Genomic DNA, 19,064 nt, shown 5'->3' with positions numbered 1-19,064 from the left:
CCAAAGTCTCGCAAGACTTTGGAAATAACTGACTTAGGCCTCTTGCACAAGACGGTATGTATTTTGCGGCCCGCAAAAAACTGATCCGCAAAAAATACGGATGAAGTCTGTGTGCGTTCCGTATTTTGCAGAACAGAACAGCTGGCCCCTAATAGAACAGTACTATCCTTGTCCGTAATGCGGACAATAATAAGACATGTTCGATTTTATTTATATTTTTTTTGCAGAACAGAAATACGGACATATGCCACCATAGCTTCACCAGTTCACACACGCATAGCCTGATATCTGCCATTACCTCCATAACTTCTTTGCGGATGTCGACAATCCTGAACCAGCGCATAATTTGAGGGAATCTTTCTAGTTCTGCGTTACGCTCTTGTAAAGCCACTTTTCTCTTGCAGGACAGCTGCCGACTGAAGTACTTTACTAGCTTGCTCTGAAAAGAAAGAGAAATGATTTACTAATAGAAATAGGGAAACACATCTTCATCCTCAGGATAGGTCATCAATATCTGATCACTGGGGATCTGACCCATGGCACCCCTGCCAATGAGATGTTTGAAGAGACCACGGCATTCAAGAGTGCTGCGGGCCCCTCATAGCTCATGAAGCACAGCGCCGGTCATTGCATAGTGGCAGTGCTTGGTATTGCAGCCCAGGCCCATTCACTTGAATGGGACTGAGCTGCGCCCCTAGGCCATGTGACTGATGATCGTGACGTCACCGGCCTAGGAAGAGGCTTCTTCAAACAGCAGATCGACGAGGGTACAGGGAGTCAGGCCCCCACCAATCAAATATTAATGACCTATACTGAGGATAGGTTATCAATATTCTACTCCTGGAAAACCTCTTTAATACTATTTCAGCATAACCTACACCGGGTTACATATATGGCAAAATCAAACTCCTACTGCCATCCCTGCTCTCCAAAAGCACATGGATCCATTGATTTGAAGGCACTCATTCACACATCCTTGTTTTTGCACAGACCATGGGTCATGCCTACAGTCATCTATACCCACATCCATAGAAGTCTATGGATACATGAAAACCAAAGACAGAACACAAATACCATCCATGCTCAGACTGCATTTCATGGACCATGGCTAAGAAACATCCCCATTAGGGTCCATTCACACGTCCGTAATTTGGGTCCGCATTCGTTCACTTTCAATGGGGCTGGAACGGATGCAAATCCACATTTCCTGTATCCGCATCTGCATTTTCGTGATCCGCATCCGTTTTTTCGGGATCCGCAATTTCGTTCCTGAAAAAAATAGAACATGTCCTATTCTTGTCCGCAAATGCGGACCAGAAAAGGCATTTTCTATTATAGTGTCTGTGATGTGCGGATCCGCAAATTGCGGATCGCACATTGTAGGTGTCCGTGTTTTGCGGATCCGCAATTTGCGGATCCGCAAAACACTTACGGACGTGTGAATGGACCCTAAGGCTCCATTCACACATCCGTGGTGTGTTGCGGACCCGCAAATTGCAGATCCGCAACACACCCGCCCGGCACGCCTATAGAAATGCCCAATCTTGTCCGCAAGCTGCGGACAAGAATAGGACATGTTCTATCTTTTGCGGAGCTGCGGACCTGAAGATCGGGGCCGCGCTCCGCAAATGCGGATGCTGACAGCACACTATGCGCTGTCCGCATGCATTCCGTCCCCATAGAAAATGAATGGGTCCGCACCTGTTCCGCAAATGGATGCGGACCCATTTGCGGACGTGTGAATGGAGCCTTAAAGGGAGTCTGTCACCAGATTTTGACTTTATACACCGCTTACATAGCGCTCTAGCATAGCAGTCTATGATTCTAATGGTACCTTTGATGTTTTCTTGTGAAGTTCCACCAAGGCAAAAACGGACTTTTATTCATATGTAGATTAGGGCTCACAAGTGCCCAGGGCGGCGTTCACCTCGTTGGTGCCCAGGCTGTTCTGCCTCTTTTCGTCATATCCCCGCCCCAGCCTCTTCCTCTGCCCGCCCCGCTCTTCCTTTGCATCCTCCTTCTCTGCAGCGAGATCCCGCGCCTGCCGGGGCATGTGCACTGCGATGCCCATTGTGGGCACGGCATCGCAGTAGCTACTGCGCATGCTCCGGCCAAGCAATGGAGAGCGCAGGCGCGGGATCTCGCTGCAGAGAACTTAAGAAGGAGGACGCAAAGGAAGAGCAGGACGGGCAGAGAAAGAGGCTGGGGCGGGGATTTGACGAAAAGAGGCAGAACAGCCTGGGCACCAACGAGGTGAACGCCGCCCTGGGCACTTGCGAGCCCTAATTTACATATGAATAAAAGTCAGTTTTTGCCTTGGGGGAACTTCACAAGCAAACATCAAAGGTACCATTAGAATCATAGGGCCAGATTTATCATTAGCTCAGGTCAGAATAATGGAGTGAAAAAGTCCCAAAAAAAGTCCCAAACGCTAAAACTGCGCACAAATTTGCGACTTTTTTCTGCTCTGCACTATGCTCGCCAGTTTTCTGAATGTGGGCGTGTTTTCTTATGTAAATTAATCTCTAGACAGATTTACTATTGGGACTATTTAAAAAGTCGCAAAAAAGTCTAAATTTCACTCCATGCTTATCTTATGAGACTTTTTAATAGAACATGCGACTTTTTCATAAAAACGTGCGACTTTTTCGTAAAGATGTGCGACTTTTGTAAAGCTGCTTACTGACGGATAAACTGCTACCGTCAAACCACATTTATTACAGTCTTAAAGGGCCGATCATAAATCTGACTTGGCTAAAACTGACTTTAGCCATATGTTAAAGTGGAGTGAGCTGTCCGAGTAATGATAAATCTGGCCCATAGACTGCTATGCTAGAGCGCTTAAGCGGTCTATAAGGTCAAAATCTGGTGACAGACTCCCTTTAAGGCCTCATGCACACGACAGTATCCATTTTGCGGTCCACAAAACATGGATACCGGCTGGACGCGTGCGCCCCGCACTTTCCCATTCCGCAGATCCCTTACTATTGTAGAAATGCCTATTCTTGTCTGCAATGCAGACTATACTAAGACATCTTCTATGTTTTTGTGAAGCTGCGGAACGGACATACAGAAATAACTTGGTCTGCAACCAATCGGATGCGGACAACAAATACGGTCGTATGCACAAGGCCTAAGTGACTGATCAGCAAAGCAGTTCTGGACCAGTATACACTTATCATTTTCATTTTGATGCAGTTTTTAGTAGACAAAACTGGATCCACAAACATGAGGAGAATCATTACAATTATACTTTTCTGTTCTGGATTCTCTTCTGCTATAAAACTGAAAAGTGTGGCCAATAAGTTTGTATATAACACTAGCAAACTGTACAGATGAGGGCCAGAAGTGGCACAAGTCACACTATTCTCATTAAGGGCTCATACACACGACCGTATTTTGCAGTCCGCAAAAAAACGGATCCGTAAAAAAAAAAAGCGGATGACGTCCGTGTGCATTCAGTATTTTGCGTAAAGGAACAGTTGGCCCCTAATAGAACAGTACTATCCTTGTCCGTCATGCGGACAATAATAGGACATGTTCTATTTTTTTGCGGAACGGAAATACGGACATACGGAAACGGAATGCACACAGAGTAACTTACGTTTTTTTTTGCAGACCCATTAAAATGAATGGTTCCTGACACGGTCCGCAAAAAAAAACGGACACGGAAAAGAAAATACGTTCGTGTGCATGAGCCCTTATGCTGTAGTCAGTGAAAAAGTCACAAAAAGAGTCAAATTTAACAAAATGTTGCAGGTGCCATAAAGTTCCTAGACATTTTAATTCACACCACATTATGACTGCAGTATACGCTATAAGGTCAATGGTGCCAAAAGTGGCAATAGGTTAGAATTAAATTTTGACATTAACCCCCCCCCCCCCCCCCCCCCCCCCAAAAGAGATTTTCAGAGTTTGTGTTTTTAATTTAACTACGGTAACTTGTCCGGATCCTTGTAAAAGAATAAAAACGCTTTGCTTCTCTTCCTGCGCCTGCTCCAACCCAGTGCCGCCACTCTGTCATCTTCTCTGGGCTGCAGCAATGACGTATTGTTTGGCTGCAGAAATGACAATCCATATATCACTGCAGCCAATCACTGGCCTCAGCAGTGTTCAGCGCGAGACAACTGACTGGCTGCAGCGGTATACAGAAAGTCACCATTGCAGCCAAACAGTATAGGACAACCCCTTAACCTCTTGCCGCAACTGTAACGCCGAAAGGCGTCATCGCGGCGGCTCCCCCAGGCTACGCTAACGCCGATTGGCGTCATCTCGCGTGAGCCGAGATTTCCTGTGAACACGCGCACACAGGCGCGCGCGCTCACAGGAACGGAAGGTAAGAGAGTGGATCTCCAGCCTGCCAGCGGCGATCGTTCGCTGGCAGGCTGGAGATGTGATTTTTTTTAACCCCTAACAGGTATATTAGACGCTGTTTTGATAACAGCGTCTAATATACCTGCTACCTGGTCCTCTGGTGGTCCCCTTTCTTTGGATCGACCACCAGAGGACACAGGTAGCTCAGTAATATGTTGCACCAAGCACCACTACACTACACCCCCCCCCCCTGTCACTTATTAACCCCTTGATCACCCTTGATCACCCCTGATCACCCCATATAGACTCCCTGATCACCCCCCTGTTAATGATTACCCCCCTGTCATTGATCACCCCCCTGTAAAGCTCCATTCAGATGTCCGCATGATTTTTACGGATCCACTGATAGATGGATCGGATCCGCAAAACGCATACGGACGTCTGAATGGAGCCTTACAGGGGCGTGATCAATGACTGTGGTGATCACCCCATATAGACTTCCTGATCACCCCCCTGTCATTGATTACCCCCCTGTCTTTGATCCCCCCCCTGTAAAGCTCCATTCAGATGTCCGCATGATTTTTACGGATCCACTGATAGATGGATCGGATCCGCAAAACGCATACGGACGTCTGAATGGAGCCTTACAGGGGCGTGATCAATGACTGTGGTGATCACCCCATATAGACTCCCTGATCACCCCCCTGTCATTGATAACCCCCTGTAAAGCTCTATTCAGACGTCCGCATGATTTTTACGGATCCACTGATAGATGGATCGGATCCGCAAAACGCATACGGACGTCTGAATGGAGCCTTACAGGGGCGTGATCAATGACTGTGGTGATCACCCCATATAGACTCCCTGATCACCCCCCTGTCATTGATAACCCCCTGTAAAGCTCTATTCAGACATCCGCATGATTTTTACGGATCCACTGATAGATGGATCGGATCCGCAAAACGCATACGGACGTCTGAATGGAGCCTTACAGGGGCGTGATCAATGACTGTGGTGATCACCCCATATAGACTCCCTGATCACCCCCCTGTCATTGATAACCCCCTGTAAAGCTCTATTCAGACGTCCGCATGATTTTTACGGATCCACTGATAGATGGATCGGATCCGCAAAACGCATACGGACGTCTGAATGGAGCCTTACAGGGGCGTGATCAATGACTGTGGTGATCACCCCATATAGACTCCCTGATCACCCCCCTGTCATTGATTACCCCCCTGTCATTGATCACCCCCCTGTAAAGCTCCATTCAGACGTCCGCATGATTTTTACGGATCCACTGATAGATGGATCGGATCCGCAAAACACATACAGGCGTCTCCCTGGAGCCTTCCAGGGGGGGTGATCACCCCATATAGACTCCCTGATCACCCCCCTGTCATTGATCACCCCTCCTGTCATTGAACACCCCCCCTGTCAGGCTGCATTCAGATGTCCGTATGATTTTTACGGATCCACGGATACATGGATCGGATCCGCAAAACACATACGGACATCTGAATGGAGCCTTATAGGGGGGTGATCAATGACAGGGGGGTGATCACCCCATATAGACTTCCTGATCACTCCCCTGTCATTGATCACCCCCCTGTCATTGATCACCCCTCTGTAAGGCTCCATTCAGACATTTTTTTGGCCCAAGTTAGCGGAAATTATTATTTTTTTCTTACAAAGTCTCATATTCCACTAACTTGTGTCAAAAAATTAAATCTCACATGAACTCACCATACCCCTCACGGAATCCAAATGCGTAAAAATTTTTAGACATTTATATTCCAGACTTCTTCTCACGCTTTAGGGCCCCTAGAATGCCAGGGCAGTATAAATACCCCACATGTGACCCCATTTCGGAAAGAAGACACCCCCAGGTATTCCGTGAGGGGCATATTGAGTCCATGAAAGATTGAAATTTTTGTCCCAAGTTAGCGGAAAGGGAGACTTTGTGAGAAAAAAATAAATAAAATCAATTTCCGCTAACTTGTGCCAAAAAAAAATAAATTCTATGAACTCGCCATGCCCCTCATTGAATACCTTGGGGTGTCTTCTTTCCAAAATGGGGTCACATGTGGGGTATTTATACTGCCCTGGCATTTTAGGGGCCCTAAAGCGTGAGAAGAAGTCTGGGATCCAAATGTCTAAAAATGCCCTCATAAAAGGAATGTGGGCCCCTTTGCGCATCTAGGCTGCAAAAAAGTGTCACACATCTGGTATCGCCGTACTCAGGAGAAGTTGGGCAATGTGTTTTGGGGTGTCATTTTACATATACCCATGCTGGGTGAGAGAAATATCTTGGCAAAAGACAACTTTTCCCATTTTTTTATACAAAGTTGGCATTTGACCAAGATATTTCTCTCACCCAGCATGGGTATATGTAAAATGACACCCCAAAACACATTCCCCAACTTCTCCTGAGTACAGCGATACCACATGTGTGGCACTTTTTTGCAGCCTAGGTGGCCAAAGGGGCCCACATTCCAAAGAGCACCTTTCGGATTTCACCAGTCATTTTTTACACATTTTGATTTCAAACTCCTTACCACACATTTGGGCCCCTAGAATGCCAGGGCAGTATAACTACCCCACAAGTTACCCCATTTTGTAAAGAAGACACCCCAAGGTATTCGCTGATGGGCATAGTGAGTTCATAGAAGTTTTTATTTTTTGTCACAAGTTAGTGGAATATGAGACTTTGTAAGAAAAAAAAAAAATCATCATTTTCCACTAACTTGTGACAAAAAATAAAAAGTTCTATGAACTCACTATGCCCATCAGCGAATACCTTAGGGTGTCTACTTTCCGAAATGGGGTCATTTGTGGGGTGTTTGTACTGTCTGGCCATTGTAGAACCTCAGGAAACATGACAGGTGCTCAGAAAGTCAGAGCTGCTTCAAAAAGCGGAAATTCACATTTTTGTACCATAGTTTGTAAACGATATAACTTTTACCCAAACCATTTTTTTTTTACCCAAACATTTTTTTTTTATCAAAGACATGTAGAACAATAAATTTAGAGAAAAATTTATATATGGATGTCGTTTTTTTTGCAAAGTTTTGCAACTGAAAGTGAAAAATGTCATTTTTTTGCAAAAAAATCGTTAAATTTCGATTAATAACAAAAAAAGTAAAAATGTCAGCAGCAATGAAATACCACCAAATGAAAGCTCTATTAGTGAGAAGAAAAGGAGGTAAAATTCATTTGGGTGGTAAGTTGCATGACCGAGCAATAAACCGCTAAAGTTGTGGAGTGCCGATTTGTAAAAAAGGGCCTGGTCTTTAGGGGGGTATAAACCTGTGGTCCTTAAGTGGTTAAAGGCAATTTTATTTATTTATTTTTATCTCCTCATTTATGCCTCGTTCATATTTCATTTTTTTTCCCTATCCGCATTTTTTCATGGACCGCACACATACCCATTGATTTTAATGTGTCTGTTCACATATCAGTAGATTTTTACTGACCGTGGGACAAAACACTTCCATTATAGTCTATGGTGCCGTGAGAAAACATGGGAACAACATGGATGGCATCCATGTTGCGCCAGGGTTGGGTCGGTCTTTCACTGACCATTGATAGGAGATGTTTTGGAAATAAATTTTCAGCTGAGCAGTGTCCTTGGAACACAGATGACACACGGAGGGTAAAAAAAAGGACTCGCGGACCAAACACAGATCCTTCATGGACGTCTTCACGGATGATTGATTTTTTTACGGATGTCAAACAGACATGGAAATTTATTTTTCCATTGACATAGCCATATGAAGGGATATGTTCTTTTTAGCAGGACAAGTTGTAACTTTTAGTGGCATCATTTAGGGGTAGGTATATTGTATTGTATAACTTTTATACACTTCTTTTGGGGTGACGACACGAAAAACACAATTTCACTTTTTATTCTTCTTGGAACTTCGGATCCCAGCTTTAAATTGGCTTTCAAGTTGAATAATCGAAGTCCGAAGTTATTCACTCGCGAGACTTCGGACTTAACGAATTTCACCTCCGCGCAGCCCATACATTAAAACGAAGTTTCAAACAAAGCGACGTCGGATGTGTGATCTGAAGTGCTCTTCGCTCGACACTAGCCCGGATGTTTCGTTCCACAAAATGCGGAACGCACACGGCTGGTATCCGTGTTTTGCGGACTGCAAAACAGGCAATGTTCATGTGCATGAGCTCCCAGCTGCCCAGATGAACATATGACATGAACCTACATTTATATTATAAGATGATTTTGGTGAGCATTAGTATATCAATAAATAGTGCTGAAAACTGTCATAGAAAATGGTCTTCCAGAGCCAATATACATAAAATATAGGAAAACTGTTCCAATGGCCTATCAACACGAAAATCCTGAACAAACGCTTCTAAAACCAGGTACTTTTGGGGTAATTTATCAAACTGGTGTAAAGTAGAACTGGCTTAGTTGCCCATAGCATCCAATCAGATTCCACCTTTCATTTTTGATGGCTCCTTTGTAAAATGAAAGGTGGGATCTGATTGGTTGCTGTGGGCCACTAAGCCAGTTCTACTTTACACCAGTTTGATAAATGACCCCATTTGTTTTTGTTGTTTCATTGATGCATTTTGAAAGCTATAACTTTTTTTATTTTTCCATCAATATAGCCATGAAGGGGGGGGGGGGAAGCTGTATTTTGCAATGGGACAATGTTGGGGCATATACAGTATAATGTTATAATTTATTCATTTAGGGGGCTAGAGTGCACATAAAAATTCAACCTTTTTTTTTTTTTTGCACATTTCTTTTGTTGTTTACCGTAAAAATAACATTTTAAAGGGGTTGTGCCAAAATGTTATCTCCTATCCACAGAGGGATAACTAGCCGATTGCTGGGTTTCCAAACGCTGGGATCCACCACCGATTCCAAGAATGGGGGTCCCGCAACAGGTCCATCACCTGGAGTGACAGGTGGAGCATGCATCCTGCCGCTCCATTCATCCTCCATGGAAGCGTCACAGATACCTGAGTACAATGCTCGGCTATCTGCAGCGCTCCCACAGAGAATGAATGGAGCTAATGACCAAGGCTTCTAAGGGGTTAAAAGATTAGACATCAACCTTTTTGGTCTCTGACGGATGGCCTGATGTCTAGGGCTCCTGTGTGAATGGAGTGGTAGTGCACCACATACTTCCAAGTATAGCTATCTCCAGCAATCCCACAGAAGTAAAAGGAGCAGTGGTCATGCACGTGCAGTACTGCGCTATACTGTACATACAGCGGTCAGATACCCTGCAATAGGTGACACATGTCATTCATTGGACAACCCACTTAAAGGGGTTGGCCACTTTCTGGTTACTGTTGACCAATGTGTTTGTGAGATGATTATATAGCTCTCACTTATATAAAGCTTGTTTATATTCTGCACCATTTTCTAGATTTACAAAGTCTTTTCTGCTGTCCACATAGAAGATCTGTCCATAAGATGGCTGCTGACGGAGGGTCATGTGACCAGGCAAATAACCTCTATGTGATGTCTCCTCTATTCAAACACACTGTACCTGCACTAAACTACTGACAGAACAAGATGGAAGATGCAGTGTATTTGAATGGTGGAGATATCATATCCCTGGTGATTTGCCTGGTCACATGACCCTCCATCAGCGGCCATCTTATGGACAGGATCTCTATGTGGACAATACAAAAGACTTGGCAAACAAGGGAGTATAGCTTAAGAAATATAGGAAAGCAGAATTTCAACAAAGGCTATATTGGTGAGTGCCATAAGGCCAACTTACATACACACTGGTCAACAGTAACCAGCAAGTGGCCAACCCCTTTAAGGGTATGTTCACATGTGGAATTTTTGCAGTGTGTTTTGAATAGTTTTTTTTACTGATGCAACCCTGTAACAAGGCCACATGTGAACAATAGTTTTTAACCATGGTCACATACTTTCATGCAGCGAACATGCTAACTAAATACAAAGTCAATATAATGTTAACTAAGAGTACTATCACACTAGCGTTTTTCTTTCCCGGCACTGAGTTCCGTCCTAGGGGCTCTATACCGGAAAAGAACTGATCAGTTTCATCCCCATGCATTCTGAATAGAGAGAAATCCGTTCAGGATGCATCAGGATGTCTTCAGTTCAGTCACTGAACAGCTGCGGTATTATCTCCGTCAAAAATTCCGGATCAGTTGACGGAATGCCGGATCTGGCATTAATTTACATTGAAATGTATTAGTGCCGGATCCGGCATTAAAAATACCGGTAAAAATGTTAAAAAATATATAACGGATCCGTTTCTCTGGATGACATCTGAAGAGACCGATCCGTCTACAAATGCTGTCCGTTTGCATGCAGACGGAACTGCTTGCCGGATCACTCTGCCGCAAGTGAGAAAGTAGCCCAAGGCTATGTGCCACACATCAAATGTATATGTCTTCCTTACAGCAACATTTTGATAAGTTTGCATTTGACTATTATTATAAAAAATAAACACTTAGTAATTTTCTGTGGTTATGAAAAACATAGTAACCTATGCTTTCCAGTACACATAAAAAAGAAGCTTATAGTACTTAGGGCTCATGCACACAGCCATAGTTTTGGTCCGCGTTTTTTGCAGAAGGGAAGCAGACTTATTCATCTTAATGGGGCCACAAAAGATGCGGCCAGCGGAAAAAAAATAATAGAACATGTGCTATTCTTGTCCGTTTTGTGGACAAGGATAGGACATTTCTGCAGAAGTAAAAAAAAAATAGGGCTCATGCACACAGATCCCGGTCGAGTGCATGCTTCTAAGTCACAAGGCTACATTCACACGTCAGTATTTTTCTATATCCCGATTTTCGGTCCGTTTTTTGCGGATCCGTTGTTCCTGAAAATGTTTCCGTATGTCATCCGTATATCATCCGTTTTTTGCGGATCCTCAAAAAAAGGAAACATGTATAAATTTCATTAAGCAAATAAAGTTGTTTGGATTTCTTTGAAAAAAATAAAAATTAAAAAATTAAAAAAAAATTAAAATGTAATTTCCAGGAACGGAATCCGCATAAAACGGATGACATACGTAATGACATCCGAATGTCTTCCGTTTTTTGCGGATCCATTGACTTTGTATTGCACCAGGATCCGAATTTTGTGGAAAAGAATAGGACATGTTTTATATTTAAACGGACATGCGGAACGGAACAATGGAAACGGACAGCACATATTGTGCTGTCCGATTTTTTCCAGGACCCATTGAAAATGAATGGGTCCAGATCTGGTCCAGATCTGTTCCGCAAAAAACGGAACAGATCAGGAAAGAAAAAACGGACGTGTGAATGGACCCTTAGGCCTCTTTCACACGACCGGTTTTTTTTTCCGTTTTGCGGGCCGTTTTTTGCATTCCGTATACGGTCCGTATACGGAACCATTCATTTCAATGGTTCCGCAAAAAAACGTATGCATTCCGTTTCCGTATTTCCGTTTTTCCGTTCCGTTGAAAGATAGAACATGTCCTATATTTGGCCGCAAATCACGTTCCGTGGCTCCATTAAAGTCTATGGGTCCGCAAAAAAACGGAATGCATACGGAAATGCATCCGTATGTCTTCCGTATCCGTTCCGTTTTTTGCGGAACCATCTATTGAAAATGTTATGCCCAGCCCAATTTTTTCTATGAAATTACTGTATACTGTATTTGCCATACGGAAAAACGGAACGGAAACGGAAACACAACACGGAACAACGGATCCGTTTAAAACGGACCGCAAAACACTGAAAAAGCCATACTGTCGTGTGAAAGAGGCCTTATAGTGTGAATATGTGCTACTACAGTTTCTCCACAGGATGGCACTGTTGTACTCTTTTACAAAATGCCAGTAAATACTTAGGGAGCATTACTAAATGAGCAATTTTTGGTTATTCAGTTTTAGCCTAAATATAAATAAAATTATGTAGTCACTATCAAAGATTTATTAAGTGTTGAGTACGCCAGTCAATCATATGCTGCATCAGATGAGGCAAATTTACTAAGAGGTCCGTCTGTTCCTTTCAAGGTCATAATATTTCCACTTTTGACCACTATTTGAATATCCAAAAAGTAAATTTCTAAATACTTTGCATTAATTGTCTTGTACTTATCCTCACTCATAGTTAGGCCTCTTTCACACTACCGTATGGCTATTTCAGTGTTTTGCAGTCTGTTTTTTCACGGATCCGTTCCTTTTTTTTTTTTCGTTGTGTTTCCGTTTCGGCTCCGTTTTTCCGTTCTGTTTTTCCGTATGGCATATACAGTATACAGTAATTACATAGAACAAATTGGGCTGGGTATAACATTTTCAATAGATGGTTCCGCAAAAAACGGAACGGATACGGAAGACATACGGATGCATTTCGGTTTTTTTTGCAGACCCATTGACTTTAATGGAGCCACGGAATGTGATTTGCGGCCAAATATAGGACATGTTCTATCTTTGCACGGAACGGAGATACGGAAACGGAATACATACGGAGTACATTCCGGGTTTTTTTGCGGACCCATTGAAATGAATGGTTCCATATACGGACCACAAAAAACGGCCCGCAAAACGGGAAAAAAACGGTAGTGTGAAAGAGGCCTTACTGGAAACAAACAACAGCCTTGTCTCCAGGTATTTAATTTCCTAGCTAAGCTCCTATAATACAGTGGCAGGTTTCACAATACCATGTGCAGTCCGGGAAATACAGGCTATGTGATGGCCACATCTTCTGGACTGACCGCGCCTTGCCTGACCCGAACCTACTACATCATCGTGATCAACAATAAAGATGCTGTGAATACCTGCCCGAACGTGAGTCTACTGTCCATACTGACATGACATTGTGAGTACAGAACAGTAGACTGGAGGGTGGCAGGAGCTCACAGCATTATAGATCACTATGATGCTGTGAGTTCAGGGCAGCCGAGGACATGCAGCCATCACACAGACCGTATTTCCTGGAACGCACTCATGGAAAACTGGCCAGATTCCTGTATAACAAATCTTACTTTATACAATATTTTCATCCAGTCTTTTGTGTTTTTTCACTGTTAATGAAGCTGAGATTGAAAGGCTTGGGAAAGTCCGTTTGAGCGTACTGAACTGTATTTTATAATATTGGTCACACATAATTTGATCGGCACCATTAAATGTATCTGTATCTCATGCCTTTTTTTAAAAAAGTATTTTTTTTCTACAAGTGCTTTTTTTTTTATTTTGCAACATTTTGTACCAGTATTTTTTTTTATGGTTTATTGAAATCCTATACAGAAGATTAGGGGAAAATTAAAAATGAAATTACGGATCTGCAAAACACAGACACTGGCCAGGTGAGTTCCGCACGTCCCACCATATGTTAAAAATGTCTATTCTTGTCTGCAAAACGGACAAGAAATAGACATGTTCTATCTTTCATGCAGGACAGCGTAACGGACTTACTAATGCAGACAGCACACAGTGGGGCTTTTTTGGGGGCCCCATTGAAATGAATGGGTCCACATCTGATGCGTAAAAAAAGCAATTCAGAGGCGGAGCTAAAACACAGTCATGTGCATGGGGCCTGTTTTAACCAATGAGCAACCATGCTATCCATTGAAACCTGTATGTTAAAATTGATTGCAAAAGTTTTCCCTAGAAGTGTTTCTTTTTATTAAAGGGGTTTTTCAAGTGTTTTTCACTGATGACTTATCCTCTGGATAGGTCATCATTATCTGATCGGTGGGGGTCCAACACCCCGCTGCCTTCCCTTGGCTCTTCCGAGGCAATGTGATGTCATGTTCATCGGTCACATGGCCTAGGCGCAGCTCAGCCCCATTGAAGTTAACAGGGCTGAGCCGCGCTCCGGCCAGTCATAGTAGTCGTGACATCACTGGCCTTCAGGAAACAGCAAGAAGGCCGCAGCGCTACTGCGAGCGCCGCTGCCTTCTCAAACAGCTGATCGGTGGGGCTCCCAGGTGTCAGACCCGCACCAATCAAATGCTGAAGATCTATCCAAAGAATAGATCATCAGTAATAAAAAGGTACAGAACCTCTTTAAAGCGGTATTCCAATTTTAGTTTTTTTAATTTATTTGTTAATATAATAGGAAATCATACAATTTTCTAATATACACGTATTTAAAATTCTGCCTACATACCTTTCTTATATAAGGCAGTTGACCCCAATATGCAGAAGAATGGTATAGCCCATGTATCAGTCCCATGTAATGCATCCATGGCCACATGGCATCAGTCACGCGACATTCAGTAAGCAGGAGTGTTACATGACACATTAATCATAGTTGCCAACTGTCCAGAGTTTGGCTGGACTGTCCTTGATTTTCGGAGAAAGTCCAGGCGAATTTGCGATGTCCTGGGGCTGAACTGGGTGTGGCAAGCATAAGCCGTGCCTATAAATGGTCTTTTCTGGGCAGGTTTGGGACAAGGCTTATCTGCCCGACTTTTACCAACTGAAGTAAATAGTAAGTAAATAGAACTAGTGGTGGAATCAGGATTTTTATTGAGGTTATTACAGTAACTACAACATTGTGCTTGTCTGTAGTGATTTGTAAAATGGCTCCCTGTTGCTAAGTGATAGTGTCAGGTTGTTAATAAAGTTTAGTGTAAAAAAAAGTTTTGCTCCTCAGTACACTACTATTCACCTGTTAGATACCTGGGCAGTTAAGTGAAAGCCAGGTCACATGATACTTGTGAGGTCACATGGTTGCTTACATGACTGACGCCATGTTTAGTCCTATCTAGCTCTACTGTGGATGCATTTTACAGGACTAAAATGGACTGTACCATTTTTTTTTCTTTAGGGAGAGGCAGATGCATGAATATAATAAAGATCTGCAAGCAAAATTGTAAATGGATGTAAATTAGAAAATTGTTCCACATCCTAGTCTTTACATAAATAAATGTAATCATAAAAACTGTAATACCTCTTTAAGAGCAGTTCAGAGTCTAAGAATGACTAAACACTTCCAAATAATCCTTTTGATCAATTCTTTAACTTTTTTCTGGCTTATGCATGATGAAATAAAAATGTTTGTTTTGGGGATTTTCTATTATGTATCTAATAGATCTACCATAGTCATGAATTCCCAGGAGGCAGTGCTATGATATTGCATGTGTAAAATGTACGTCAGTTTCCAGTCCCTAGGGCTGTGTGTAAGGCTCATTACTACATTTGATTTGTAATCCAAATATTTTTTTGTGTTAAATAGAAGGGAGGGAGGGGGGGGGGGCGGCCGCACTGGCCACCAATGTGTTAAATACAAGGGAGGGAGGGGGGGCCGGCCGCACTGGCCACCAATGTGTTAAATACAAGGGAGGGGGGGCCGGCCGCACTGGCCACCAATGTGTTAAATACAAGGGAGGGAGGGGGGGGCGGCCGCACTGGCCACCAATGTGTTAAATACAAGGGAGGGAGGGGGAGCTGGCCTCACTCGCCACCAATGTGTTAAATACAAGGGAGGGAGGGAGGGAGGTAGGGAGGGGGGGCCGGCCGCACTGGCCACCAATGTGTTAAATACAAGGGAGGGAGTGGGGGGGGCGGCCGCACTGGCCACCAATGAGTTAAATATAGGGGAGGGAGGGGGGCCGCACTGGCCACCAATGAGTTAAATACAGGAAGGGGAGGGAGGGGGGGTCTGCCCCCTGCTGCCTGGCAGCACCTGCCAGGCAGCAGGGGGCAGTCATGTACACAGTTCTTTTAGTATATTCTAACCTGAAGCGTCCCCATCACCATGGGAACGCCTCTGTGTTAGAATATACTGTCGGATCTGAGTTTTCACGAAGTGAAAAATCAGATCTAAAAAGCTTTTATGCAGACGGATCAGCAGATCCGTCTGTGTGAAAGTAGCCTACGGACAAGGATGACGGACGCGGATGGCAATCTTGTGTGCATCCGTGTTTTTTCACGGACCCATTGACTTGAATGGGTCCGTGAACCGTTGTCAGTCAAAAAAATAGCACATTTTTTTGACGGACAGGAAACACGGATCACGGATGCAGCTGCAAAACGGTGCATTTTCCGATTTTTCCACGGACCCATTGAAAGTCAATGGGTCAGCGGAAAAAACGGAAAACGGAACAACGGCCGCAGATGCACACAACGGTCGTGTGCATAAGGCCTTAGTTTAAGTTTTTCACTGAGCCCTCATGTTGCTGTTCTGATGGCTATGTATAGCCCCTATCTCGGATTTGGGCTGCATGCACACGTCAGTGAAAATAAAGTCTGTTAATAACGGATAAACTGTCCATTTTTAACGGATGATTTTTTCACTGAGAAACGGCCGTTAAAAACTGACCCATTTAATTGTATGGGGGCTGTTGGTCAGTGAAAAGCGGACAAGATAGAACATGTCCGTTATTCACTGGCTGTCAAAAAACTGTTTGAATAACCGCATAGACAACCATTGGTCTTAAAACAGACGTGTGATGGCCGTTAAAAAAAAATATCCATCACATGTCCGTTTTTCAATGTTGTGTGCATGTAGCCTAATAATGACAGCTTAAAGGGCTTCTGTCACCCCACAAAAATTTTTTTTTTTTGTGTGTACTTATAATCCCTATCATGCGATATTGCTATACCTTATGTTATTAATAATTTTCGTTCAGTAGATTTTGCAAAAAACTTACTTTTATAATATGCTAATTACCTTTCTACCAGCAAGTAGGGCGTCTACTTGCCCTACTTGCCAGCCGCGATCTCCTCCTCCGGCCAGCCCTGTCAGCATTTCAAAAATCGCGCGCCTGTGTTGATTCGGCGCAGGCGCTCTGAGATAAGGAGGCTCGCCTCCTCAGCACTCCCTCAGTGCGCCGATGACGTCTTCTCTTTCGGTGACGTCATCGGCACAGGCGCACTGAGGGAGTGCTGAGGAGGCGAGCCTCCTTATCTCAGAGCGCCTGCGCCGAATCAACACAGGCGCGCGATTTTTGAAATGCTGACAGGGCTGGCCGGAGGAGGAGATCGCGGCTGGCAAGTAGGGCAAGTAGACGCCCTACTTGCTGGTAGAAAGGTAATTAGCATATTATAAAAGTAAGTTTTTAGCAAAATCTACTGAGCGAAAATTATTAATAACATAAGGTATAGCAATATCGCATGATAGGGATTATAAGTACCCAAAAACTAAAAATCAGTTTAGTGGGGTGACAGAAGCCGTTTAAAACACTCATTATACCTAAATTCATAAAGAATATGGTATAAATGAGTGTTTATGAGCTGTCAGGACTAGCCGTCAAAATAGCAACATGACGGCTCAGCAGGGGCGTAGCGTAGGGGGGGGCCTGGGGGGCCGTTGCCCCTGGCGCAAAATTGCAGGGGGCGCCAGGCAGCAAACACTTCAATGAGGGTTATGGGAGCCTATGGCTCCCATCCCCTCCGTTCTTCCTCATAGGCTTCAGGCTAGTGGCCTGAAGCCTATGAGGCAGTAGAGCTAGCGTAGTGTCTAGAATGTAGTTGATCCTGGGAGGAATGATGACAGGGGAAGAGGCGGAGTCTCATTATCCAGGGGGCGGGGCCTAAAGATGTGCGGGAGATTCTACAGAGCAGGAGCAGAGCCTGCAGGTAAGTATGTGGAGGAGAATAGTGACTGTTATTTTTACTTGGGGGGGGCTTTTTGCAGGGGCTGAAGGGAGAAGAAATCATCTTTGTACTGGAGACTGTATGTTAGAGGGGTCTGAAGAGAGGGTAGTGGGGGTGATATTATTTACATGGGACTGTATGCTGCAGAGGCTGAAGGCAGGGGGTGATATTATTTTACATGGAACTGTATGCTGGAGGGGCTAAGGCAGGGAAGTGATGTGTCTTACATGGGACTGTATGCTGGAGGGGCTGAAGGCAGGGGGGTTGTATCTTACATGGGACTGTATGCTGGAGGGGCTGAAGGCAGGAAAGGGTTGTATCTTACATGGGACTGTATGCTGGAGGGGCTGAAGGCAGGGGGAGTGATGTATTTTACATAGGACTGTATGCTGGAGGGGCTGAAGGCAGGACGAGTGATGCATTTTACATGGGACTGTGCAAGAAGGGCTGGAAGGCAGGGATGTGATGCATCTTAAATGGGACTGTATGCTAGAGGGGCTGAAGGCAGACGGCAAAAAGAGGGAGTGTGATATTATTTACATAGGACTGTATGTTGGAGGGGCTGAAGGCGGGGAGTGATGTATTTTACATGAGACTGGATGCTGGAGGGGCTGAAGGCAGGAGAGTGATGTACCTTACATGGGACTGTACGCTGGAGGGGCTGAAGGGGGGGGGCATAATTATTACTATAATACTACAGAGGGGGCCATTATAATATTATTAATAATAATGCAGAGGAGGAAATAATAATAATATAGAGGGGCCAGTATATAGTATATTATAATTATACAGAGGGCATTATAGTTATGGTCACTACGGGGGAGGGGAGGTCTGTTATCTGAGGATAATAGTAAAATGAGAAATCCCCAAAAAATTTCTGTGAAACTCTACAGAGATGAGACGCAGCTGAAAGAAGTTATCATGATGGTCCTATCTCCGGAAGAAGATGCTGAGGAAAGTCTACATCACAGGAGAGGTCACTGGATGTAACAGGTATAGTGCGGTATTCTCCTGTATATTTCATAGCAATGTATGTTATGTCCATCCAAATATCTGTTTGGGGAAGGTGGATATAGAATTTGGGCCACACTGCCAAAGCCTGGCCCCAGACTTCAGGTCACACTGTGTGTGTTCTGAATTTTGGGGGCTCACACCCATCTACTACATTATCTGTACTCAGAGAGTTATTACTGCGTTATCTGT

General features: G+C 44.0%; 1 protein-coding gene across 1 annotated transcript in view; it reads right to left on the bottom strand.

Annotated features, from left to right (window-relative positions):
• Positions 1 to 19,064, bottom strand: part of KSR2 (kinase suppressor of ras 2) — a 564,921-nt gene that overhangs the window by 500,186 nt on the left and 45,671 nt on the right. The window contains exon 2 of the mRNA XM_040416034.1: positions 299 to 439. Within this exon, the coding sequence (XP_040271968.1) occupies positions 299 to 439 (141 nt within the window). The remainder of the gene's footprint in view (positions 1 to 298; positions 440 to 19,064) is intronic.

This window comes from Bufo bufo, chromosome 2 (assembly GCF_905171765.1).
Source record: "Bufo bufo chromosome 2, aBufBuf1.1, whole genome shotgun sequence".
NCBI classification, from domain to species: domain Eukaryota; kingdom Metazoa; phylum Chordata; class Amphibia; order Anura; family Bufonidae; genus Bufo; species Bufo bufo.
The sequence above is the reverse complement of the archived record's forward strand: the minus strand, read 5'-3'. Positions and strand labels throughout refer to the sequence as shown.